The 27,422-nt window shown below is 42.1% G+C and overlaps 1 protein-coding gene across 1 annotated transcript in view; it reads left to right on the top strand.

Annotated features, from left to right (window-relative positions):
• Positions 1-27,422, top strand: part of FAM135B (family with sequence similarity 135 member B) — a 231,047-nt gene that overhangs the window by 85,749 nt on the left and 117,876 nt on the right. The window contains exon 4 of the mRNA XM_056333129.1: positions 14,066-14,145. Coding sequence (XP_056189104.1) covers positions 14,066-14,145 — 80 coding nt within the window. The remainder of the gene's footprint in view (positions 1-14,065; positions 14,146-27,422) is intronic.

Raw genomic sequence — 27,422 nt, 5'->3', positions numbered from 1 at the left:
GAAGACAAGTCAGGTGTGAAAGAGTGGTTGGCTGAGCCTAGGAAAAAGGAGTTGATGGGGTTAAAGTGATTTCATTTTCCCCCCTTCAACATTGTATTCAACTTTTAAATATCATGAACTTAATTTTATCTAAATAAAGTCTGTTTTGCCTGCGGTGGTAACTGCTAAGTGATTTCCCTGACTTTGCCTTGACCCCAAGAGCTTTTTTTCTCTTCCCCTCCCCTTGTTCTGTTGAAGCCCTGGAGTGAGGGAGGCTGGGCGAGTTCTGGCAGCGGGCCCAGGTTAACCCACAACACCCGCGTCCGCCTTCACGTGTGCTTCCTTTGACTGAAGCTGAGTGATGTTGGCCTGTTGTTTTCCTGCATCTCTAGCTGCAAGTTCAGCTGTGATATGTCCTAATTTTTACTGATCGAATTACCTTTCTGTGGTTCTGTTTGGTCTAATAATGCTTCGTTCTCTTTCTTTTGTCAGAAGTGCTTCCTCTTCTGCCTCTAACTGTTCCTTTAGCACTTGATCAGAACTGTTTTCTGTAGGTACACCATACCTTCTATCATCCAATTTAAACAGTAGAGCAGACATCTGAATCAGGTTATTGTACTGTTGCGTAATCTGTCTTCATTTTGTTTTAATTCTGTTTTCACTTTCTTAATTTTTTTATAATTGTTGTTCCAACTACCTTGCAGTCTTTGAGACTTCAGTATCTCTGTTCTCCAGGTCTTGTAACTGTGCCACCAGTTTCTGTCTTTGTCACAAGCTGTAAATTCTTGATGATTTTGCATCTTTTTCTAATAAAAACTTATTGCATTCATCCATCTTCTACTTTTTTTCTGCTTTGTGTTCTCTAAGCATTCCTAAAGTCTTTGATGTTACTGTAAGTTTTAACGGTTCTACCAGTTCCTTCATTTCTTGCATCCATTAATATTTCCTTTCTATAGCTTACTTATCCATTAATTGCCACAGTTTTTCAAGCTGTTTTTCAAGGACCGGAATTTGCTTGTTTAGATACACAGGCTCCAATTATTACTTAGCCAAGTCCTGATTTTTATGCAGTTGTTCTTAATGTACTACATCCTATTTTTTCATTTGAGAGAGAACTCGAATGGTCCTTTCCTGCCTGACACTAAAGCTCTAATTTCTCCTTTGCTAAAAATTTTACTTCCAGTCATAGAACGTATTTATAACACAGTCAAGGGGTTGCATTATTTCTTTTACAGTTTTGGGGCATATAACTTTTTTTATTGTCTTGTGGAATTGTACAGGATATGTAAAATGTCAAAAAACTAATGCTCTGTTTGTACAAAAACTGTACAGTTTTTGCTCTACATTCAAATCATGAAACACTGAAAAGCATACATTTCCTAGCTGTTGTTTGAATGTTTGTTTCTGGTTCTGTACTGAGATCTTTTGTCTTTTAGAATAGGAATACTGCCTCTTTTTTATTATTATTTCTTTATTTGTTCTATATATGACAGAGTCATGTCTTAATCTGTGTTTACATCTCATAGGAGTTACCCTCATAAATAAGGCTGTCTCTCTGAATTTGGAACTTCATTTTGAGAAGAGCTTAACCATTACAACCTCATTCTCTTTAACAGAAGAAAATCGAGTTGTAATGAGTTCATGGAATCAGGCTTCAAAAGAGAACAGGATGAAATTCCTCTCTGGAACCCACCTGACACATCTTAGGAAATGGCTGTTAGAGTTCAAGGAGTGTCTGGATGATGCTTCTAGTCATAAGATTTAATTTTAGGTAGTCCTGTGAGGAGCAGAGCGTTGGACTTGATGATCCTTATGGATTCCTTCCAACTTGAGATATTCTATGATTATTGGATTTGAATGCAAAAAAAAAATATCCTCCCTCCAAAAATATCCAACAAGAACAAATAAAGCTTCTTTTCAGCACGAACCACAGAAATAGTGTCTTTGTACTTCTGGGATAATTTTCTGTTTTCTGATGGGCACCTTAAGAATTCAGCTGGACCCAGACAGAAATGCTGAACTCTTAGAGTTTACAATGGGTGGCTGTTCTGAATTTCTTTTTGCTCTGGTACCAATCTGCCATCTCTGGGCTCAGTTTTATGCAGCACTGCATCATCCTTGTGAAGTGCTCTGTGTGCTATTGCCAGATGCTTCAACTTTGCACCTGCTGATGCACCTGAGCAGAGTAGAGACCTGATGTGTTGGGTCAGTGATGTGAAGCAGGGACTGTAACACCAAATTGCTATGGGTAGAAGAGGCAGCAGTTAAGTGTGAATTCCCTCTTGGCTCCTGTAATGTTGGGCCTTGGTGGGAGGCACTTTCCAATTGCAGTATGCTCATGCGATTCCTCTCCTTCCCTTGTTCTACCAGCCAGCCAGCAATGACTGAAACAGTCCAGTGATCGTAGATCAGTACTAGAGCCATGGCTGGCTGGCATCATGGGCTAGGACACCATCCTGAAACTGCATGAGATACAGGCATAGCCATGGGACAAATCAAATCTTAAGCTGAGAGCATGCAACTTGACCTATCTGTGTGACTTTCTTCCGTCACAGGAAGTGTGCAACTTGTATGAGACTCCCAGATATTTGAACTGACTAATTTAGTGACAACAGAATTTTGGGATCTGCTGGATGGACCAAGTGTCGTAACTTGTCCTAGGATTATGATAGAAGCTCTGAGATATGAGAATATTTGTATAATTTTTAAAGAAGTGGCCTCTGAGAAGCCATTTCCTGGCTATCATTTTCTGTTGTCTGCTGTTTCTAGAAGTGGGATATAAAACTTAAGAAAATTTAGTGTAAATAACAGTATCTCCAAATCTGCTTGTCCATTTCAGTCTACAGGCATTACAAAAACACTTTAGAACTCTCATGAGACACCATATTTGTCTTACTCTAGTAAAAAAGATGTAATGTAAAAGTTTGAATTAAAAAAGGGAAAGAACGACCTTCAGGAATATTCAGCTCTTCTCATGTCTATTAAAGGATCGCTATAGAGTGCCTCTTGTTTGCACCAGAACAGTTAAGGATTACTTATCTCTCTGAGATTATCACAGTGTAAGGTTTTCCAGATGCTTTAGTTAAAGAGCATAAAATCTCTTGATCTCTAGCTGTTTGTATATTGTAACAGCAGATTGAAAAAGGTTACTACTTGACTGTGACACTAAATTAAACTATGTTTTCAAGGTTTCTTATTGCTTTGAGACAAGGATATAAGTGCTCATATCCTTATTGGGGTCCTAATATTTCTACCCTTTCCCTCCCCTGTCTTTCTTTTCTAACAATAAAGAATGTTTCTTTTATTTTAGTCTGCTGTTCATCATGCTACTGCCCACTCCTCTTCATCCCTACTTTACTATGCTATCTGAGAGGGAAGTAAAGGGCAAATTGCTTTAAGAGTATGGATATGGGACCAAATAAGCAGCATTGCTGCTTTGATGAGCATAAAAGGGCAAGAGCCCCTGAGGTGAGCATAAAAGGAGATGTAAAGAATGCTGGTTGGTTTAATTGTCAGATAGCTGCAGAGATGCGAGGGCTGGAGCTTTTTTGGCCTGTAGGGTTACAAGTTTCTAAAAGGAAGAGATGATCTGATGAAATCTACAAGAAGATAGAAGTATAAAATTGATAGAGGTTGTGGCTTACCTGGATCCGAATGAAAGCCTTGCCTCAAAAGCATCAAGTGGCAAGTGTAGGCTCCGATTCAGTAATGCACTGAAATACGGGAGCCATCCTGTTAACTTGTGTTCATTCACCAAAATTTGTTTGTATCTTTACCATGTTGTACCCAGAGCATTTGGCTGTTGAGAGCTTCCAGCCCTAAACCCTGGACTTAAGACACAGTGTTTGATCCTGGGAGATCCTGAGCACCTTCAGAAGATGCAGAGAACCTTTGCATACTGTTTGCTTGGGTGAGAATGAGTCACACCAAGTACCTCTCAGGTTTGCAGAACTGGACAGGATTTGTTGTTAAAACAGGATTTTCTGTCAGAATAAAAAATCAAAGAAGGAGGTTGCCATACATTTGGAATTTAATTATTTCCTCTTATTGAATGCACAACTCCCTTTGTAATGCTTCCTTGTGCCTGCATGCTAGTCTCCTTGTAGGTGAGAAGTTCACTTTCAGTAAACCCACTGTGCCTTCTAACTAGCAAAAAGGGCTACATTACTTACTGTACTGCAAGGAGCGTATGGATTGCCCTCCTCTTACACTTTAGATGTACCTTCATAAAAATGTTAAGACCCTAGTAATAAAACTGGGGTGACAATCACAGAAACTTGATCTGACAAATGGCTGTGGTGTCTGGAGTGCTGTGGTCGTGTTTGACTAACCTGTTGCCCTGCCCAGGCACAGCAGCTGTAGGCATCGCGGAGAAAGCTGCCAGATAGACCTGTCACCTTGTTCAGTCTCTGTAGGAGACTGAGCACTGATGGCTGAGGAAAGCTTTCCTTTTGCCACCTCCAATGGCTTCCAAAGTGAGGGGAAGGTGCCCTGGCTAAGGTGTTCCTCCTACTGCCAAAAAGGTGGGAAGGAAATGCTGATGGGATTGAATGGTGATGGCTGCTGTGAACAACCACCTACTGCCTCCTGGCAGCTCCTGTGCCACACATGCTCGCTCCTTTTCTCTGGGGCTCTTTTATACCCTGCCAGGAGCCTGTGGTAGAGCATCAAAAAGGCTTCTTGAAACAGCATTTGATTGAGAAAATGTTTGAATCGGTGTTTGTAGATGTGTGTAGGTTCTTAGGAAACATCACGCGTTTTGAAATGAGCTTGCAACGTAGTTTCAAAGTTTAGATTTTAGTTTTATGGGGGGTTTTGATCACTTTAGAATGCAACAGAATAAGAATTATTTTCATTTTTTTTGAATTTAATAGTGCATTTAAAACAATAAAAGAGCTTTATAATAATCCACCCTGTATTCCTTTCAGAGTCAGTTTACTTCCAGCTCCTGTAACAATGGAGATTAAGAACAAAATGTCCCTGTTTGTATGTGATTCTTTGTGGCGCAGTAGCATACACTTTGCTTGCAAATGCTTGCAAAATGAAATATTCTGCCCTTGTATGTAAAGAAAAATATTTTTGTAATTGCAAAAGTTGGGTATCTGTGCTGGGTTAACCTTGGCTAAGGGCCAGACTCCCACCCAGCTGTTCATTCAACTCCTCCTCAACAGAACAGGGGGAGAAAATAGGATGGAAAAGCTCACGGGTTGAGATAAGGACAGGGTCATCACTTACCACCACAGGCAAAACAGACTTTATTTGGGGAAGGTTAATTCAATTTACTGCCAATTAAAATACATTTTGGTAGTAACAAAGATAAACTTTAAACCAACACCTCCCTCCCACCCTTTCCTTGGCCTTTGTCTAGAGCCTGAGGAAAGGAGGCTCAAGAAAGAACTGTCTCCCCACCACCTTCCCCCCACCCCGGGCTCCCGGCCCCTGTCCCCCGGGCTGGGGCGGGTCTGGGCCGTGTGCCGGCCCGTGTGAGCCCCTCAGCCCCGCTCCTGCCTCCTGCCCCGTCTCCCTGCTCCAGCGCGGGCCCTGCCCCGGGCTGCAGCCCTTCAGGGACCCCCTGCTCCCGCCGGGGCTCTCCAGGGCCGCAGCTCCTGCAGGAAAGAGCCCCCAGCTGCGGCCTGGGGCCCTCCCCGGGCTGCAGGCTGGGGCTCTGCCCCGGCGGGGGCTCGCCAGGGCTGCAGGGGAGCCCTGCTCCGGGCCTGCGGCACCTCCTGCCCTCCTCCTGCTGCGGCCTGGGGCTGCCTCTGCTGCTGCTCCCCCCTCGGCTGCCTCCTCCTCTGCCTGGGCCGCCTGTGGCCCTTGCGGAAACCTGTTGCCCCCCTCCCCGGCGCCCCCGGCTTGGCTGAGGGGCTCAGCTGTGCCCTGCGGGGGGGCGCTGGGGCCGGCTGGGACCGGCTGGGGCCGGACCGGGGCAGCCCCGGCCTCGCCTCACACAGGCCCCCAGCCCCGCTGCCAGCGCCTGGGCGCGGGCACCCGGTATATCCTAGAAGCTCGGAAACGGGCTGTACCCGCGGTCGGTCGCTGGTCTGTCAGCGTTGCTCTGCAGCCATGGGTTTTGCCAGTCAGCAGCAGCGGGGGCCGCCTCTGTTCCAGCGGGGGGCGCTCACGAGGCCGCAGTGGCTGACAAACCGTTTGCGCGGGGCGGATTGTGAGCCGCTGGCACCGGCTGCTCTTCAGCATCCAGGGATGGAAGGGCGTGTAGGGCTACCTCCTGCACATGGGTACCGTGCAGGTACTTGCTTATATAACGATGCGATGATGTCTCTGATACTTTATATTCTTGATTTATGAGCCGGCAATCTTGGGTGTAAAATTAGGACCTTTCCCCATGCATTCCTGCCAAGGAACTCACCTAAATATGTATGTACAAATTAGGCAGTAAAGGAAGGAGGGATAGATTAATACAGTGCTCAGCTGTTTGAGTTATGCATATTATAGATCTGTGGAATATTATTGAATCTTAAATATGTAACCTAAAGCATTATCACAAGCAAGGGAAATCCTCCATTGTTTGATGCAAAGTTGCAGAATTTTTTATGACTATTCCTCTGATTTGTTTCACTGAAAGGAAAGGAGAAATCAACAGTGGTCTGGTTGCCTCCTTCACCCAGGCTTTCTCCCTGTATCTTCAAGATATGTATTGCTTTTCGGTTTTGACATTTTCAGCATGAAGCTAACTGAATATGAGGCTTTTTTTTTTTTTTTTTTTTAAGTTTCAGCCCCTAGTGTCTGTATGGAGAACAATAGTGTGTTTGGGCAATTACTGATTACTGTTTTTCTGAGAATCAGCCTGGATGATCACAGATGTTTCCTCTGTCCTGCATGAACTTCTGGAACATGTAGCAGGCAGCTCTCAGATGATAACACACTTGGGAATCCTGTTCTGGGGATCATCAGTGCAGGACAGAAAGGTCTGGTAGTGTTTCTAGAGAGGGAATGTGTTTTTTCCAGCTGAAAACCCTGAGTTCAGACTTTCCTTATGGTCAGTGAATGTCTTGCGTAGCAATTTGAGGTCTCTTCTCATGCTGTTTTCATGAAGACATCTGTCTTTTTTGCTTGCCTGTAAGGCTTTTTTGTCATTGACTTCCAGAACTGTGTGCTGCCTTGGCTCCCCAGGAGCAGTAACACAGCAAAGAAGTTTTGCTGACAGGGGCTGCTGGAGGGCAGCTCCAACATTGCTCTCAGGAGCAACAGAAACTCCAGGATGACCGATCAGGGTCAGCATACAGCTAGTTTGAAGTACGTATTACCTTAACAGTTGTTTATTAAAATGTAGCCTTATTTGGGATGATTTTTTAAGCCTTGTAGCTGTTCAGGTATAATTCAAAGCAGGTGGAAGCTATGCAGATTTGAACTTGTCTGGCTGCTACAACAGTGTTATTGAGTCAATCTTTTTCATTTCCATGCTGCAGGAATGATCAGGGAGAAGCACTCTGGTCTGTTGGGGCTCCTTTGGTTTAGTAGTGTGATTGCATTAATACGATCCAACAAATTCCTTCTCTCAAACTAGTCACCCCTTCTTAACCTGGGCTTTACAATGTCGTTACCAGTCAATGGCAGGGGGAGATGAATAGGCAGCTACTTGTAGGACTAGATGAGTGCTGAGGTGCTCTAGCATTCATCTGAGAGGAGGAAGCAAGGGAAGGATGGAGTCCAAAGTGTCAGTAACAGGGCTGGTACCAGCCTGCTCCCTTGACATGCCTCTCTGTTGGTTTTGATGTAAGTCCTTTGGGATTAGGTACTGCCCTCTGATATCGTTAGACCACTAGAGATAGCAAGATGAGGTATCTGAAGCTAAAACTTTTTATTCTACTAAAATTAAATATTTCTTCAATGAGTGAACTATAATAATGCAGTCATTACTGGGAGGTAAAAAAACCCTCTACCCTCTGCACCCTATCTGATCATTAAGTGAGCACTTAACATCAGAGAGTGATCTTGGTGCTCCTGAGAGGAGGTCTGACCACTGCAGTGCCAAGAGACTGAAAGGTGTCAGTAGCTCTGCCCCTTGAAGGGAGAGGCAAGGGGAGGCTGTGTGACCCAACCCTTCTGTCAGTGGAGTCAGGCTGCTGTGGGAGGCTTTAACGTCAGCATGCTAGGTGAGTCAGTACAGGTCATCAGGGATTAATATGTGCCTGGGCACAGGCAAACAAAGTGAATATTCAAGTTACCTATTTATTTTTAAAGGAGAGCAATTCACAAATGGCTAGTGCTGATGGCAAATTCATTGCTACTAGGGTGACCCATGCAACCTGTCTTGCAAGAGTGAACGGGCTTGGAGTGGTATGCACTTCCTACATAAATAACATTGGTCCTGCAAATAAGAAGAATCCATGTCAGATAAATCATTTGGAAATTTAATGAGCTTCCCCTAAAAGCAAATTGGCTTTTTCATTCCTGTTTCTGTTAGGAGGTTGTTTCACAGTCTTACTCTTTTGCCAGCTACAACTTCTTATGCCTAAATTGCATTTATTCATGTGCAGTTTATACGTGGTTGTTCTGGTCCCAATGTTGTACTTGTACCTCACTCTTCTTCCTTCCTGATGTTTTTAGTCCCCATGTATTTATAGATGGAGAGGGGATCTGATTGCTCTGTGTTTTGCTGAGTTAAGTGTGCCAAGTTCCTTTAGTTCTTTTCTTAAAATCAGCTTGCTGTTTCCTGATCTTCCCTTCACAGCGCCTGTTCCACATTAGCTGGCAATTTTCCGTGGTCTCCCTACTTTACTGAAGTCTAAATAAGCTTTTCTGTACTGCTGTTGTCTTAAAAAAGAAAAAAAAACAACAAACCAAAACAAAAAAAACCCACCACAAACCAACTACTCAAAGAGAGGTACTACCTAGCCTACTCTAATGAGCCAGACTTAGCCTAATTGTAGCAAAACAGGAATTGTAACTTCTTACTTGTTTCCCAATTATTTTTTCCTTCAAAACCTACCATAAAGCTTTATGTTTTTCTGGTGCCATGCTCAGGGACCCATAGTGATGTCTCTTTCAGCCCCTTTACAAAATGATTGTTTAGCTCCTGCTCATCACCATCCCTTCTGTACCCTAATGGTTTTCTTGGATTTGGTGTAAACCTGTTACCAAGTGTAGTTCGTTCTCCATCTTCGTCTCCACTAAGCAAGCTACCTTGGTGATGATCTTTTTCAAAGCTTTGTACTCCTTCCCTTTGGCCTTCCTATTTGTGCTCTTCATAAAAAAAAAAAAAAAAAAAAAAAAAAAAAAAAAAGGCAAAATAGCTTCTTATTTCTTAATTATCATTACTGTCAGCTCCATATCACTATGAGGCAGTCCTTTTCTGCACATATGTGGTGGAGGACCTCCTGTAACTATTTTGGTGGCTTTTGCAATGTTTACCTCAACCTGAATTTCCAGTTTTAGATATAGATTTTGACTTTCCTGTTCCTATTCTTTGTAGTTTTCTGTTCATGCCTTATATCATTTTGGAGAGGTTCATTCAGCTGGACAGAGATAAAGCCCTTGTCTGTAGGCTGTTTTCCCAAGCCTGAAACGCAGACAGCAGCTACTTACACAAAGAGGGACAAGCGATGTCTGTGCAATTGCCTCCACCCAGGAAGCAACCCAGCCTCAAAGCTCTGCTACCACACAGTCCACACAGCAAATGTTTCACTCGGGTAAGAAGAGGTCATGCAGACTTTCAGAGAGCTCAGACCACTAAACTGATCCTTCTTGCTTAGGTGGATTGGAAGACACTGATGAGGATGATCAACCTGTGAGGCTACTTGCTAATGAGAGTATTTAGAGCCAGCTGGAGACAGTTTGCTTAATTCTGAGTATGGTCAGCTGTACCTGTAGCATTTCAGCATGATTTACACCATTTCTTATTCAGCCAGTACCTCACTGTAACAGAATGAGTGGTCTTAGCATGTCAAAACCATTTTCCATCTACCATCCTGTTAGCAGGGACTGAGCATAGTATTCAGTTATACAACAGTGTGGATTTCCATAGAGGTACTGACAAAAAGAGTGGAGTTTTTGTTATTTGCACTCACATTAATATGGTTCTGTTTTACATATTGGTCTCACTATAATTTATACAGGCACAACCAAGAGGTGTGTAGGGCAGTGGGTTGGGGAAGCAAAGCTATTTATCTGTGTTTGCTGCTGAAGAAAATGTGGGACTCTGTGTCTTGCAGTGTCCTGTATTTTAATCAGGTAAACCCTCCTCATAATGCACAAACTATTATGAAGTAACATTCAACTTCACGGTGTGGGAGCAAGTAAATTAATTTTTATGCTTTTGCTTAGGCACAAAGTCACTGTTTGGCAATTTCTCCCTGCCTGCAAAGACTCAGAGGAAGCTCTGAGGAGGTATGGATAATATTTGCCTGTCTTAAAATGTCTTATGACTTACTTATTGATATGTGGCTTAAAAATAGGAAAAAAACCCAACCCACCAGCAAACCAGGTAATGGGTTTTATTCGGTTTCCTGTGTGCAGGTTTTTTATTTTAACAGGACAACAAAAGTTCTGGTGAAACTCAAATGAGGATGTCTTTATCTTTTTCTGGCCACCCAATGTGAAGCTGTTCTTTGCTCATATTCTGCTTGTGATACTGATAACCTTCTTTGGAGCAGTTGACATTTTCCCTGAAACTTTCATTGAAAAATGACTTGTTCTCAAAGATTCTCAGGGAAGCTATTCAATTTTAAAAGGAATAAACTAAAAAATTGTGAGCATTTCTATTTTTATTTAATTTTTAATTTAATCTTTGGGTTTGAGCCATTGACACTTTCACTGCCCTGTGTGTTAATTTCCATGAACGTCACCGGGGTGTTGGGGGACTTCAATCTGAAGTCCTCTACATCAGTGTCCTTCTCTGCCATTAATCTATTTGAGCAACAGTGTCAGTACCTTGAGGGGCAAGGCAGTGAAATGCACACATACGCATAATTGCACAGATATTGAAACAACAGGATATTCAGAAGCCTCTTGTTTCTTCTGGGCATAGGACCACTCTCTAAAGTCTTTCTTTAGGAGGAATGTATCTAATTTCATGATGGTGTATACCAGAGTTATTTTATGCCATTGCATTATCAAGGCCAGACCTTTTGGCATCAAGTGCTAAACAATCTGCATTAAATTGTTTATTATTAACTGATTAGTGTCATTCTTTTTATTAAGAATGAATACACGTTCAATTGCTTAAAAGATCTAAGTGGCATTTTTGGCTGCATTCCTTAATATTGCAGATCTTACTAGTCTCCAGATTCTCTTTACATCTGGACCTTTAACCTTAATCTGAGAGTTCCTTAGGTTTCTATGACTTTCCTGTGCATTTTTTGTTTTGAGCCATTAAACTTGGTGAGTACACAGGAAGATGTCTATTTACGACTTCTACAGTTTCTCTGACGTTCAAATATATTTGCCCAAATTAAGGAGATGAACAGGGAAAGGTTAGAACAAGATGAAGACCTAGCTCCTTTATGTCATTACACCTAGTCCATTTTGCAAAGGAAATAACGATGGGTGGAAATAACCTTGTTATGAAGTCACCAGTATTGGGGGATCTTCATGTAGTTTGGATGTCCAAGGTTCTATTGTAATCGGCAGTTCTGGTCTGGGGAATGAGTGAAGCCAAGGTCTGTCCAGCATCCTCTTTTAGGAGTTGAATGTCTCTAAGTCTACTGAGAGTTTCGACTACATGGTCCTTGAAACTGGCACCTTAGGCACCTATGTATAGCCTCCCTAGTTTTACGTGACTTAATCTGGAGCGCCAGCCATGCCACTGGAAATTAGTTTCCTAATGACAGTATTCAGGGCTCCTTGAGATGCTTCTGAACATGAAGCACATGATGAGGGAAGACAGACATTATCACAGTGTGTCAGTAGTTAGCCAGTTAGATATTTCCTGAAGAAACGGCAGCCTGTGGAAGGGTACACATTGGAGCAGGGAATGTGTGATGAGGACAGAGTGGCAGAAAGGGGCTGTAATGTACTGTAACTCCCATCCCTCTGAGCTGCTTGGAAGGAGACAAGTCAGCAAGTGAAGCTGAGCCTGGGAAGAAAGGGGTGGGGTAGTGGGAGATGTTTTAATGTTTGGTTTTGTTTCTTACTACCTGGTAGTAAATAAATCAAATTAATATCCACCAAGTTAAGTCTGTTTTGCCTATGACAGTAACTGGTAAGTGATCTCCCTGTCTTTATATCATTCTGGGTTTTATGTTGTTTTCTCCTGCTGTCCTGTTGATGAGAGGGAGTGAGAGAGCATGTGGATGTCAATTTGACCTTTAGCCAAGGATAACCCACCAGTTAAGCACCAAAATCTAAAAGAGGTAACCAGACAGTTATAGGATGTTATTTTTAGAAGTAAGTCTAGTGGAAGAGACACAGAGTAAAACATTAATATCTGCATTCCAAGGAGTGTCCTGTTACACTACTGTGGCAATCCTTCTTTAATACCATGTTGCTGTTATTTAGAAGTGGTTAGATTGTATGGGTAGTCCAATTAGGGTATTTTTGCCAGTTAAAATATTGGGTTGCATATAACCGTAATGAACATACTAAGGGCCTTAAGCATAATTCTTGCACCGGTTCTGGAAGAATTCAGGAGCAATAGCATTAATTAAAAACTCCTACCAGAGTGCAAGGGCAGCATAAGGGAGAGAAAGATCAGGCAGTTTAGATTCAGTTGCTATTGTTTTTGACTAGATATACTGTGTGTATTTAGAATCTGAGCTTCTTTCATCTTCTTTTCTGAAAACTAACATGTAAATGGAGAGTTTTCATACCCACATTCTTGCCTAAAAGAGATATCTAAAAATGTCAAAGGTTGTGCTAGTGTTATATCCAAGTTGGCAAGGATCTGCCAGTTGGAGTAGGTAGGGTAATGTGAACTTCAGCCTCTGAAGTTGTTTTTTTCTCCCCATCAAACCCCTTTCTTCAGCTTTTAACTTAGCAGCAACAGATCTGGTTTATCCATGTTACACCCCCAGCAAAGATTTTATTGGTAAGTGTAACCTGTATGAGCTGTTGTTTATACAGCAGTACACAGAAAACAAGTTGCTTTAACTGTTCATTTCCACATATGGTTATACTCTTCTGAGGAAATAAATCTGCTAAGTGTCAGAGCATCTTTTGGTGTTGGGTAGACCTTTACAGTTCTAATTTAACTTTTATTTTTGTATTTAGAAGCTTAGGTAGAAATCAGGCTAAAAATATCTGCAAGTGCTTGTGCAATACACAGAATTTTTAAAGAAAGAAACAAAAGGTTTAGGAGGGAAAATGCAGAGAAAGTGGGATTGACATGAACATGCTGTTACAGCAGGTTAGTGGGAGATCTGCAAACAGGTGGAGGTATTGCTGAGCTACAATGTAGTGGGTTAGGTACTGTACACTGCCTCTTATTCTTTGTTCGTGAAAGTGGTGACGAAGGAAGACTGGGATGAGGGTTTTTCTCTGCTTGGACTGAGCTCATATTTGCAAACTTTAGAAAGTAACCTGCACCATGTGATACTTTAACCGGTGAAATTGCTGATGTCTTCTTTTTCTTTCTTCATCTAACAGTGATCACCTGTGGAATAGCAAATCACTAGAATACAGCTGGTTTAGTTATGTTTAATGGTAATGTTTTCATGATCTGGTAGCCTCAATATGGGTCAGCAGAATGATAATCACCATGTATAAATTGAATTTTCCTCGATGTGAGTTTAGCACATTTGTTGTCTTTTCACTGAAGTTTCCTCTGTCCTTGTTTTGTATTAAATTTGTCACTCCTTGTCTGATCTCACTGTCTTTTATTGTAGGTATTTCTTTATGTCTCTTTTCCCTACAAGAAGCCAAGAGCTTTTCACAATCTTTCCTCATTAGTCATACACCAGGCCATTGTGCCCACTCTGCCTGCTGTAAAATAGGAGGGGGCCTGATTAAAATCGGTATAAACCCACTTTAGGTAAAACAAAAAAATAGAAGAGAAGACTTAGTATTTCTGGGCATGCTTGTTCTCTTGGGCAGTTCTGTTTGAGTGCAGATGCCCAGGATGGGTTCTCACAGAATTTTATGTTTGATCAACCTATCTAACAGCATGTCGTTTTTAATTCTTGCTCTCCAGGTATTACCAGATAAGAGCTGGACTAAAGATCCCATCCAGGATTCCCCACAGGCTCTTTGCTACAATTGCAGGACAGACAGGTAAGCAGGTCCTAGAGAGGTGACATGACTGGAAGTGGGACAGCATGTAGGAGGAGGAAGTGGTGAGCCTGGATTTGGATCCAAACCTGGATTTTCCTAATGGTTAGTGGCTGCTCAGCTCTCTGTTCTGGTATGGGTTTGCACTAAATTGGACTAGGATTTTGCTGCTTGTGTCTGTCAGAAGAGCAGAGGAAATTCTTACCATCCTATCTGCGAGCAATCTGTCTTGTATGTGGCTTTCCTTGCTGACAATGGAAAGAGTTGATTTACTATTCTAAGTAATATCTGGATGAAATTTGTTTCAGTATGTAGTGGGTTGATGCTAGCTGGATGCCAAGTGCCCACCAAAACCTCTCTAGCACTCTCCTCAGCAGGACAGGGGAGAGAAAATGTCACAAAAGGCTTATGGTCAAGATAAGGACGGGGAGAGATCACTGACCAGTTACCACCATGGGCAAAACAGACTTGACTTTGGAAAATTAATGTAATTTATTACTAATCAAAATCAGATTAGGATAATGAGATAATAAAAACTAGATCTTAAAAGACTTACACCCCCCCCACCCCCGCCTTTTTCCCAGGCTCAATTTAACTCCTGACTTCTCTACCTCCTCCCTCCAAGTGGTGCAGGGGAACAGGGAATGGGGATTGTGGTCAGTTCATCACATGTCTCTGTTTCTCCTTCCTTCTCACACTTCCCCTGCTCCAGCGTGGTGTCCCTCCCCCAGGAGACAAAGTCCTCCATGAACTTCTCCAACATAAGAAGCATCCCAGGGGCTACAGTTCTTCACTAACTGTTCCAGTGTGGGTCCCTTCCATGGGGTGCAGTCCTTCAGGCACAGCTGGCTTCAGCATGGGTCCCTTGTGGCGGCACAAGCCCTGCCAGCAAACCTGCTCCAGCCTGGGCTCCTCTCCCCACGGGACCACAGGTCCTGCCAGGAGCCTGCTCCAGTGTGAGATTCCCATGGGGTCACATCCTCCTTCGGGCATCCACCTGCTCTGGGGTGGGGTTCTCCATGGGCTGCAGGTGGATATCTGCTCCACCATGGACCTCCATGGGCTGTAGGGGGATATCTGCTCCACCATGGACCTCCATGGGCTGTAGAGGGACAGCCTGCCTCACCATGGGCTCCAGCACCTGGAGCACCACATTACCATCCTTCTTCTTGGCATCTACAGAGTTGTTGCTCTCACATATTCTCATTGTCTCTTTGCTTGCAGTTGCTGCTGCAAAGGTTTTTTCATACCTTCTTAAATACGTTATTGCAGAGGTGCTGCCACCATCACTACTGGTCTTGGCCTTGGCCAGCAGCTGGTCAGCCTTGGAGCCGACTGACATTGGCTGTATTAGACACAGGGGAAGCTTCTAGCAGATTCTCATGGAAGGCACCCTTGTAGCCCCCCCCGCTACTAAAACCTTGCCATGCAAAGCCAATACACAATGTTAACAATAGCTTTTAGAGAATAACTTACAGCGTCCTTTTGACTTAATATTGTGCATGAAGGAATTAAAAATGCGAGTGCCTGATTAATGAGTTCCTGAACTTGGATATCACATTTTGGTAGTTTTGCTTTTTACATTTGACAATTCTTGAGATTAACATTCTTTCATGGATTAAAGGTTATCTTTTATTTAAGTAAAAATGTATTTTCCAATTTGGAAGTCTGGTTCAATTGGCAATACAAAATTATTAGGCAAATTATATTTGTATAAAATGCAAAGAGCTATAAAAAAATATGAAGAAATGGCTTGAAAAATAGTTCCCAAGCTCAGTACCTGAATAAATAAATTTCTTTGGGAAATAAATGAATAAATAAATGTTGTCCAGGTTTGGAAAACCTCTTAGTGTGAAAAATCTCCAAATAAGAAAAAAAATATTATTTTTCATCCTGTTCCAGTGTACTTAGCCCTTAGCATATCCAGAATCCCCTGGAGTTCCTTTGCTCTCTGGGAATGTCCTCAAATTGCAGTAGTTTCTGGCATAAGTAGTCCTGCACTAATGAAATGCTCTCAGTATGAAGACAGCTAAAATTTTACTTTCTAGGGGCAAAAACCCCTCAACAAAAAATAAAAAATCCAAATTACTCCTATTCTGCATTGAACCAGGGATGTCTATATTATTTAAGGAAGAAGCTCAACTATTTTCTGTACTTTTTATTCAGATTAGTATGTTCTTCTGCCTGATACATCTTCAGTGTCCCATCTTCTTTCACCTGTGCTAGAAACAATTCCTGTAAAAGCATGGGCAGGAGATAGGCAGGCAGTGTGGTTACAGGATTAGCAGCTGACTTTCATAGTGCTAATGCAATCCAGACTGGAGTCTAATAGCTTTATAGGGCTAACATCAAGACAGGGGGTATTTAAATTGTTAAGGCTTTAAACAGCTTTTCCTTGGCTATCTTCGCAAGTACTTCTTAATTGATTTCATAGGTCTGCAAGACAGCATCGTTTAATGGGACTGACCTTAAAGGCAAACAGGCCATAATGTTCTTTTTGTTCTTATGCCACTGATCACTCTCAGTAAGGGGATGGCTGGGATAGGACTAATTAAATTGCTGTACATGTTTTAATAAGACACCCCTATTAAAGCAGTATTACAACAAAACAAGGGTGTTATAAAATAGTGAATAAACTCCTACCTCATCAATAGGAACAAATACAAAATAGGTGCAGTTCATGAGTGTGGTGTAAAGGAAGTATTTTTAATCTTTTCCTTATCAGGTTTGTAGGATCTTATGAGAACTGAGAATATATTTTGAAAACCATTATGTAAATTTATAAAGTAAAATCTGTGATATTCAGTAATAAAATATATAAGAGGTAGCATTTATCTTCCAGTGCATGTGGCCTTTTTATTAAATTTTACAGGATTTACAATAAAACCATGGGAACTGACAGCATTAGCGATGTTTGCTTCCCACTACAAGTTTGCTTCCCACTAGATGTTTGCTTCCCACTAGATGTTTGCAGCAACAGAGCCCCAAAAAAAGAAGTAGTTTTCAAGAATTCAGCAGAGAGGAAGCTGAAGCCTGTATCAGGCATTCCCTTGGTGTTTGCCAACCAAATCTGAACAGCAAGAACTCCATCCATGGTGCAGGGCCAACAGATTATATAGGAATCTTTGACCACTTACTGTATGTTCTGCATGTTGGCAGCATCCTGTCTACATTGTGGGAAGGGAATGGGCTGTGTGCCCCAGCTGAAGCAAAGGGGAGCCCTGTAGCCACTGTGGTTTGGTCGCTTAGGTCATCAAGGCTGCATATTAGCTTCTACTGAGTCAGGCTGTATGAACATAAATAAACCATGTAGCATATATACATAGGCACATATAGATATATATTCATTAAAAAAATATGTACATTTCATTCGTACTCCTAAGCATATTTAGCAAGGTGGATTTCCTTAAAGACAAGTGACTGGTGACTTTTTCAGCAGTGAAAAGGAGAGAGAACAAAGCTTGTTGTGCACTGTCTTCAGCTGCTGCCATGCAGGTTTTCAACCCCCATGAAATTAGGTTCCTGTCTTTGAATAGATACCATAACTGATGCAGCATGCTTTTGGCTTATAATGAACAAATTTTCCTCTCTGCTTGCTCTTGTGCAGCTCATAACAACACCTACTTCATTGGTCTCAGCATCAGTTCTGCAGGGCTGACCTAATGCAGACATATCTTAAAGCTAAACTCTAGAAATGCCTTTCTGAGTGGATTTATCCAGCTTTTGCCTCTGGTGCTCTTCAGCAGCCTGGCTTGTTAAAGTCACCATGTGGTGTCTACCTGCAGCATACAGTGGGCTGAATCTGCATGACTCAGTCACGAACAGCTACAGGAATGGGCAAAATGAATATGCCATCTCACAGTAGCACATTTGTATAATTAAGCTCCTTGGCTGAGCTAGTTTATGATCCACTGTCTTCCATAAGTTTTTAGGCTACTGTATAAATTTAGGGACAGCGATTCATAGAAATTATGAATACACAGCCATTCATTGATTTCCAGGCTACAGATACAAGATGAAAGACTGCAGGCGCTTATCTTAAAAATATATCTTTAAAACATGTTTACTTTCAAGTTTACCCATAAGCACACAATGATCATTGGTCAAAACACTAGGAGAAATAATGCTGGTCAGAAACAGTTGGGATTAGCTGTTTTATTTTGATTTCCTGCACCACCTGAAAGAGTGGAGAATGATGGAAACCAGAACAGTGTAGATGAGGTTTACTTAAATATTAGCAGCTTTAGGAAGTATATGATGATGAATTACATTGTTGAAGACTTAGCGAAATCTCAGGAAAAGTATAAATTTTAATTTCCTCTGTGGTTTTTTGCAGTAGTCTACATACCACTTACATGCATTACTGTTTTGAGAGACAATTATTCTTTATTAGTGACAGCTGCAGTCAGGTTTTTTTTCTAAGTTCTGTTTTTAGAGGCCATGCCTCATTCTCATGTACTGCAGCCATGGATAGCTGCTTGCTTATCAGCTTGCCTAGCTGTTTACCGTACAGGCCAAGGAGATTGTTTTGGTGAGTGAACATTAAGAAAAAAATTATTTTGCATGGCATATAACTGAAGAAATTACTTAGGACTTTGATTTGTGTCCAGATTTCCTTTGTTTCTCCCATCCATATATCACATTAACAATTTTCAAAACTTTTCAAATAGACAAATATTTTTGAAAACCTGGCCTGAAAAATCTACTTGCAAGTAATACAAAGTATTTAAGAGAGGTTATTGCCTGCCAGGCTAATCTGTATTAGTTTGTAGCAGTGTTCCATCTAATTTTAGTCAATTAAATTGGGTTATTGTCTAAAAGTGCAGAAAGCCAGGCAGCCAAGGAATGCAGTTCGTTCTTCATCTATCTCATATAAGGCAGGGGAGGTAAGGTGCAATGTTTGTTCCAGAGAAGTCAAGAAAAAGTAGCTGTGACTGCCATTACACATTAACTCTTTTGGTTGGTGATTAGAGGTGTTTCATGTACACAGTTCAATGTTTTTTTCATAAAATGGAATATCTGACATTAGGTGACAAGAAAAAGTTAGCATGATTTAAATTGCGATGTGCAAAAATGAAAGTAGGAGTATCAGAAAATGAAGAATGTTGCTGTAACCCGTGTTTGTATTGTGCTATACAAGTTCATGATCACCCACACTGAATGCCTTTTCCTATAAATTAAACATTGAACTGTGACTACTTTGCACCTAAGACCTAATCTGAAGGGTTAATTATGTGTCTGATATATTCCTTAACTGTTTGTGCTTGTTTTTAATAAACAATTAGTGATCCTAATATCTTTATTAATGTTTGCATATCTCAAGTAAGTTCCCGGTAAAAGAATTCTACTTTGATTATGAAAAGAAAAACCTTTTCTTGTAAATGGTTTCTTAATGCAAGTCAAAACAAGCATTTGCAGTTAGTTGCTCATTAGAGCAAGAAGAAACAGCACCATGACTTGTGGAACAGTACGAAATTGCAGTCATTAGTTTTAATAACTTTTTGAAAAGTAATTTCTGCCTCCATTAAGTGAAGATAAGCTTACTGCTTTTGAAGCATGAGAAAAGGGGGGAGAGTCATGCTTTAGCAAACACATGGTTTAGTTTTCAAAGCTTATTAAAGTAATCTGAAAGCAAATATGTATTTTATATATAGAATAAAGCATACTTGACAGACACAAATTATATCTTGAGGGGACCTTACTGTTAGAGAAGTTATTTTGGAGATGAGTTATCTTAGAAAACCTCATTAGCTGTGAGATCAAAAGAAATGGTTAGACAATTTAAGAATTGTTAATCCACAATCTAAACAGAACTAATTCTGTGATATTCCAAGAAAAAAAGAAGAAAGAAACAGAGATGAAAAGGAGTAAACCAGAGATATCTCTGACTGACATGCTGCTTCTGGGGGCACATCTCAATCCTTATCCAGTCAAGGCCTTTCATAAATGGCTCAAAGGATGGAAGCTGAAGACTTATTTGCAACTGGGAGATCTTCCATTGCAGACCCTGAACTATGCAGCACACCTTCCCTTCTCCCCTGCAGAAGCTGGGGCAGCTCACACAGATGGCGGTGGGGTAGGCCACAGTCTTGGAGGTGTTGAACAGCATCCCAGCCCAGTACTGAGACCTGGCCAGTGGAGAAAGCCAAAACTAAGAAGGGCCTGTAAGCACCAACACATGCCACAAGTCTCTTCACCTAGGCAGTGAGTCTGAGACACAAAACTTCATCTTCAGTGGCCACCTGAAGGCCTCAGCAAAGCAGAATCCAGTTGTTCAGATGCAAAGAGCCAGCACAGTATTTCTGCTGCTTGAGGCCAAGAATGAACTTCAGCTCTGTGGTTAAATAGATCATGCAGGTTTTTCAGACCTCCCACCCTGGTGTGATTTGAACCTTCACAGAGCTCCCTTCTCTTCCAGGTTTACTTACATGTCTCTGATTTCTCCACACAGTGGTCCTTGCTGCCTTCAGTCTAATGTAAGGTTCAAACTTCCAAGTCCTTTAAAATCCACCACTGCTCTAAACATCGAATAGAGATTTACACTAACTCGGTATGTAAATTGCATCCAGACAACTATTTCCTCCTGCTCTGCACTGATGAAAAACGATGTGGTGGTTCTATCATGATGTCTCGTACTTTAATCAGGGAATTTTATCATCTGAATTAATATTTGGAATAAATATATCAAGTGTCAGCTACACAGGTGACACAACAAATTAATATTTTGTCACCTAAATTTCTGAAGCATAGAATTATTTTCAGATGCAAATTTTTTAACTGAACAGCACTCTTAGAGAACTGGCAGGGTTTAGAAACAGAAATAAACATTACAAAAAGCATAGATTCTATTTGTTTTAACAAAACATCAAGTATTTAAGGAAGCAAAGAGAAAACTTTTTGCTAATTCTAAGTGGGTCAGCTATTCTATCATCTCACATTTCAGCATGTCTGAGAAATGAACTTTAGTTTATAGAGCAATACAGCACTAAGAGACTGCGTTTATATTAGGATATTTCATACAAGGAAATTAATAGGACATCTTGCCTTTTATCAACACTGAATCTACGTATGGGTAGAGAGGCAGTTTTATGTAATTCTTTCCATGAGGTGAATTCAAAATGTCAAAAGGCATGGTTAAGATAAAGGATTCATCTCAGAAATGTGCAGCTTTAATCAAAAGTCATGTTGAGGAAGAAAACATTCTGAACTTTTTGATCAAGCAATTTAAAAATAATAGTGTCTCCTTCAGAAATTATCCTAAATGTAAAATCTGCATTTATTCCAAATATAAATATGCTAAACATAACATTTCAAAACTAAACCAAGTTTCTTCAAGTATTTAAATAAGAAAAAGATGATGCATTGAAAGGGTTTGTGCCTCGAAAATGTTGGGTTTTGCACATCTTAAAGTAGGTTTATTTTAGCTCAATAGTAAAAATGGGTGGTCTGCACGAGTATTGCTCTGCTGAAGAATGTGTATTTTCAAGCTTCAGCAGTTGACTTTCAAGCCTTCTAAAAAGCAGATATGCAGTCCGTGCAGATGAATGTGGCAGATTCAGCAGTGGTTTGTTGCCTTTAAAGCCTAAAGTTTCAAAAGTCACTGGTTATTTGTACTGTCTCCCCCCTCCCCCTCGCCTGAAACACTAAAGTTTCAGGAGAAAGGTACATCTCAAACTGCTGTGTCAAAATGGTCTAACTAAATAACTTATCCCAGCTTACTATCTTCAATAAGATCTAGTATTCCCTGTTCAGTGAGTGCTGCATTAAAGAATGGATAGTTTGTGACAAATTATGAAAATCTTGACAATCAGCTGGTACGAACTAGCATGCAACAATTTTTATATACATCACAGGAGGAAAAAACACCAAAATGTGCCTGGAAAGCTATGCAGGAGGCAGCCCTGTTTTACCAGCAAAGCTCCTTCAAGTCTGTCATCAGAGCCAAAAGCAGAACGGATTTGCCTTAGCAGTCCATCGGAGCTACACATTCCTGTGAGCTCCAAGTACTTGAAAGGGTGTTACACAGTTAGTGCTAAGACAGAATAACATGTATATTTTCTTTCTACAGATATAAGAGATAAAACTGAAAGTTTGTCCCGCATCTCTTGAATTCATTGTGAAGCTGGGACAGTATCACGTTTAACTGATGGCCGCAATAACCTCGTATTCCCTCTAGGTAACTTATATCAGAGGGAATACGACATGCTGAATAGAGGTCTAAAAATGCTAGAAACTTCTGCAGAAGATGCTACTGTGCTGGATTTATGTTAGTTAAGATATAGGCAGGGATCACAACTGAGTGTTTCCATAGAATCATAGAATTTTTCCGTTGGAAAAGCCCTTTAAAATCACCAGGTCCAACTGTAAACCTAACGCTGCCAAATCCACCAATAAACCGTGCCCACAGGTGCCACAACTACACATCTTTTGAATACCTCCAGGGATGGTGACTCAACCACTTCCCTGGGCAGCCTGTTCCAGTGCTTGACAACACTTTCAGTGAAGAATTTTTTCCTAATATCCAATCAAAACCTCCCCTGGGGCAACTTGAGGCCATTTCTTCTTGTCCTGTCACTTGTTACTTTGGAGAAGAGACTGACACCTCACTACAGCCTCCTTTCAGGTAGTTGTAGAGAATGATAACGTCTCCCCTGAGTCTCCTTTTCTCCAGATAGTTTCTCTAGACCCTTCACCAGCCTCATTGCCCTGCTCTGGACACGCTCCAGCACCTCAATGTCTTTCTTGGAGTGAGGGGCCCAGAACTGAACCCAGGATTCGAGGTGCGGCCTCATCAGTGCCCAGTACAGGGGGACCATCCCTGCCCCTGCCCTGCTGGCCACACTGTCTCTGATACAGGCCAGGATACTGTTTGCCTTCTTGGCCACCTGGGCACACTGCTGGCTCATGTTCAGCTGGCTGTCAACCAACACTCCAAGATCCTTTTCTGCCAGGCAGCTTTCCAGCCGCTCTGCCCCAAGCCTGTAGCGCTGCGTGGGGCTGTTGTGACCCAGGTGCAGGACCCGGCACTGAGCCCTGTTGAACTTCATGCAGTTGGCAGCACATCAATCCAGCCTGTCCAGATCCCTCTGAAGAGCCTTTCTACCCTCAAGTAGATAAATGCTCCTGCCCAACTTGGCATTGTTTGCTGTTCTCTGCTGTCATTTTTCTGTTTTTCTAAAAGCTATTTAATACAGTTTTTATATAGTTCAGCTTCTCAAAGAGAGGGCATAAACACCTTTGTTGAAAGTTATGATTCACCAGGTAAGGGAAGATCTCGTATGCATTCATAGCGCTGAAGGGAGTGAGGGATTATATGAAAAAGTATGCAGCATGGCCACATGTCTATAGCCATGTGTTAGAGGTGTTCCCCAGTAATGGGCTCGTTTAGCATGGTTACATTCTTGGTCACTTCAGCCCCTTCGTAAATTTTACCGTCAAATTTAGCAGGTCATTCTGGGTTGAAGGTTTTGCTACCTAACCAAGGTAATAAATATGAGATCCCACCAGTTATCAAAGCTGAAAGACTTTGGGGTCTAAATCAATAGCAATTGAGTGTCTAAAATTTCAGAAAACTGCAACTTTTTTTTTTTATATATAGGGACTAAAAGTATTTCTAAGCCTTTCTTTATAAATACTTACAGATGGTGGATTATGTCCCAGTGTTCTGCTGAACAAATCATTACAGACATGCTGCAGGGAGTCATGGCTTCTTGAGACTATATGTTGTTGGGATGTCCTTATGACTATGGGATGTAGAAGATCATAAAAAAAAAAAATGGATTTAAATATCGTGAGATCTATAGATTACAGTTGCTATGTAAGAAGTAGATACTGATAAGTTAGAACATATGCATATACTCTTAACAGCTACAGGTAATAGTGCTTCTTCCCTGGGGATGGTATCTTACATGATTTATTTATAAGCTTTCTAACAAGCCTTATTTTGCCAAATTTTCTATACTAGCAGGAAATAGTTGTTTTGTAATGATGTGTTAGGTTTTATTTTAAGGACAGGCAATAAATCATCTGTAACTGGAGTTATGGCTATGAGATGGAAGCAGCACTGGGAACCTGTGACTGGGGGTAGAAATCATCTAACTGCTGATATCTATGCTGTGAGTGTCTTCAACTAAGCTAATCAACCAGTCTCCCTTTATAGTCAGAGGAGATTAACAGGTAATTTGAGAGAGAATTTAACAGACCTATTTTAAGATGAGTTGAATCACACCTATTTCTGTCCATTTACTATAAAAGAAGTTGCAGGAACTTCTGCAGAGAGATGTTTCCATTGTGTTTGTGAAAGACCTGGCACAAAAAGGCTTTGATTGCAGTTTGTGCCTTCATGTATGTATGCAAATTAGGCAAGTAATAATGAAAAGTAGGAAAGGTGACACAGTCAGCAGAGAGACCAAATGGCACCTTCTCTTTCCCAGCAAATAATCAAAGATGATAGCTTGATTCAGGATTTTGCGTAATGCTTCCAAATGGTTTCTCAGGGTAAAAAATCATAGAATTATAGAATGGTTTGTGTTGGAAAGGACCTTAAAGATCATCTAGATTGATCTCCTCTGCCATGGGCAGGAACTCCTTCCACTAGGCGAGGCTGCTCAGAATTCTATCCAACCTGGCCTTGAACACTTCCAAGGACAGGGCATCCACAATTTCCCTGGGCAACCTGTTCCAGTGCCTCACCACCCTCACAGTGAAGAATTTCTTCCTTATATCTAGTCTAAATCTACTCTCTTTCAGCTTAAAGGTGTTCTCCTTTGCCCTGTCACTGCATGCCCTTGGAAAAAATCCCTCGCTAGCTGTCTTGTTGGCCCCCTTTTAGGTACTGGAGGGCCGTTATAAGTCCCTGGAGCCTTATTTTCTCCAGGCTGAACAACCCCAACTCACTCAGCCTGTCTTTATAGGGGAGGCGCTCCAGCCCTCTGATCATCTTTGTGGCCCTCCCTTGGACTTGCTTCAACAGGTCCATGTCCTTCCTATGTTGGGGGCCTCAGAGCTGTATGCAGTACTCCAGGTAGGGTCTCACCAGAGCCAAGGGGGAGAATCCTTTCTCTCGGCCTGCTGGTCACACTCTTGATGCAGTGCAGGATACAGTTGGCTTTCTGGGCTGCAAGCTTTCATCGCTGGGTCATGAGCTTTTCGTCCATCAGCATCCCCAAGTCTTTTTCCTCAGGGCTGCTCTCAATCCATTCTCCATCCAGCCTGTGTTTGTGCTTGGTATTGTCCTGACCCACATGCAGGATCTTGCACTTGGCCCTGTTGAACTTCTTGAGGTTTGCACGGGCCCATCTCTCAAGCCTATCAAGGTGCCTCTGGATGGCATCCCTTCCCTCCAGCGTGTGGACCACACCACACAGGTAGTTGTCATTGGTGTTTACCAGTTGCTGAGGTTGCACTCAATTCCCACTGCCCATGTCACCAACAACAATATTGAATAACACTGGACCCAGTACAGACTTCTGAGACATGCCACTCATCACTGGTCTCCACTTGGACATTGAGCTGTTGACTGCAAGTCTTTGAGTGCAGCCATTTAGCCAATTCCTTATCCACTGAGTGGTCCATCTGTCAAATGCATGTCTCTCTGGTTTAGAGACAAGGATGTCATGTGCAGCAGTGTCAAATGCTTTGCACAAGTCCAGGCAGGTGACATCAGTTGCTCTTCCCTCATCCACCAATGCTGTAACCATATCGTAGAAGGCCACCAAATTTACCCTTAGTGAAGCCATGTTGCCTGTGACCAATTACCTCTCTGTTTTCTATGTCCCTTGGCATAGTTTCTAGGAGGATCTGCTCCATGATCTTGCCAGGCACTGAGGTGAGACTGACTGACCTGTAATTTCCCATGTCTTCTTTTTTTCCCCTGTTTTTAAAAATGGGGGTTATGTTTCCCCTTTTCCAGTCAGTTGGAACTTCACCAGACTGCCATGACTTCTCAAATATGATGGATAGTGGCTTAGCAACTTTATCAGCCAGTTCCTTCAGGACCTGTGGATGCATCTCATCAGGTCCCATGGACTTGTGCACTTTCAGGTTCTTTAGATATTCTTGAACTTGATCTTCTTCTACAGTGGGTGGTTCTTCATTCTTCCAGTACCTGCCTTTGCCTTCTGTGACTTGGGTGGTGTGGCTGGAGCACTTGTCAGTGAAGACTGAAGCACAGAAGTCTTTGAGTACATCAGCCTTCTCCAGATTCCAGGTAACAAGGTCTGCCATTTGCTTCTGGAGAGGGCCCACATTTTCTCTAGTCTTCCTTTAATCACTGACGTACCTATAGAAGCTTTTCTTGTTCTCCTTTATGTCCCTGAACAGACTTAATTCCATCAGGGCTTTAGCTTTCCTAATGTAGATCCCTGGCTGCTCAGACAATTTCTCTGTATTCCTCTCAGGCTACCTGTCCTTGCTTTCACCCCCTGTAGGCTTCGTTTTTGTGTCTGATTTTGTCCAGGAGCTCCTTGTTCATCCGTGCAGGCCTCCTGGCATTTTTGCCTGACTTCCTTTTTGTTGGGACACATCGCTCCTGAGCTTGGAGGCGGTGATCCAGCTTTTAACCAGCTTTCTTGGGTGCCTCTTCCCTTCCAGGCTTTATCCCATGCTACTCTACCAAGGAGATCTCTGAAGGGGCTGAAGTCTGCTGTCCTGAAGTCCAGGGTAGTGATCTTGCTGTCCATTCTCCTTGCTGCCCTAAAGATCGTGAACTCCACCATTTCATAGTCACTGCAGCCAAGGCTGCCCTTGAGCTTTACATTCCCTACCAGCCCCTCCTTGTTGGTGAGAACAAAGTCCAGCATAGCACTTCACTTCTTTGGCTCCTCTGTCACTTGTGGAAGGAAGTTATCACCAACTCATTCCAGGAACCTCCTGGGTTGCTTATGCCCTGTTGCATTGTCCCTCCAACATACATCGGGGTGGTTGAAGTTCCCCATGAGGACCAGGATTGTGAACTTGATGCTGCTGCTATCTGTCTACAGAGGACCTTGTCCACTTGGTCTTCCTGGTTGGGTGGCCTGTAGCAGACCCTCACTATAATGTCACCTGTCCCTGCCCTCCCTTTAATATCCTGACCCATAAGCTCTAGGTTGGCCCCTCATCCAACCCTGGAAAGAGAGCCATGCACTTTAGATGGTCATTGACATAGAGGGAGACACTCCCTCCTCGTCTACTCTGCCTGTACTTCCTAAAGAGCTTATATCCTTCCATTCCAATATTCCAGTCATAGAAGTCATCCCACCCCATCTCTGCAATGCCAATAAGATCATAGCCCTGCAGGT

The sequence above is a fragment of the Falco biarmicus genome, chromosome 3, assembly GCF_023638135.1.
Source record: "Falco biarmicus isolate bFalBia1 chromosome 3, bFalBia1.pri, whole genome shotgun sequence".
NCBI lineage: Eukaryota > Metazoa > Chordata > Aves > Falconiformes > Falconidae > Falco > Falco biarmicus.
The sequence above is the reverse complement of the archived record's forward strand: the minus strand, read 5'-3'. Positions and strand labels throughout refer to the sequence as shown.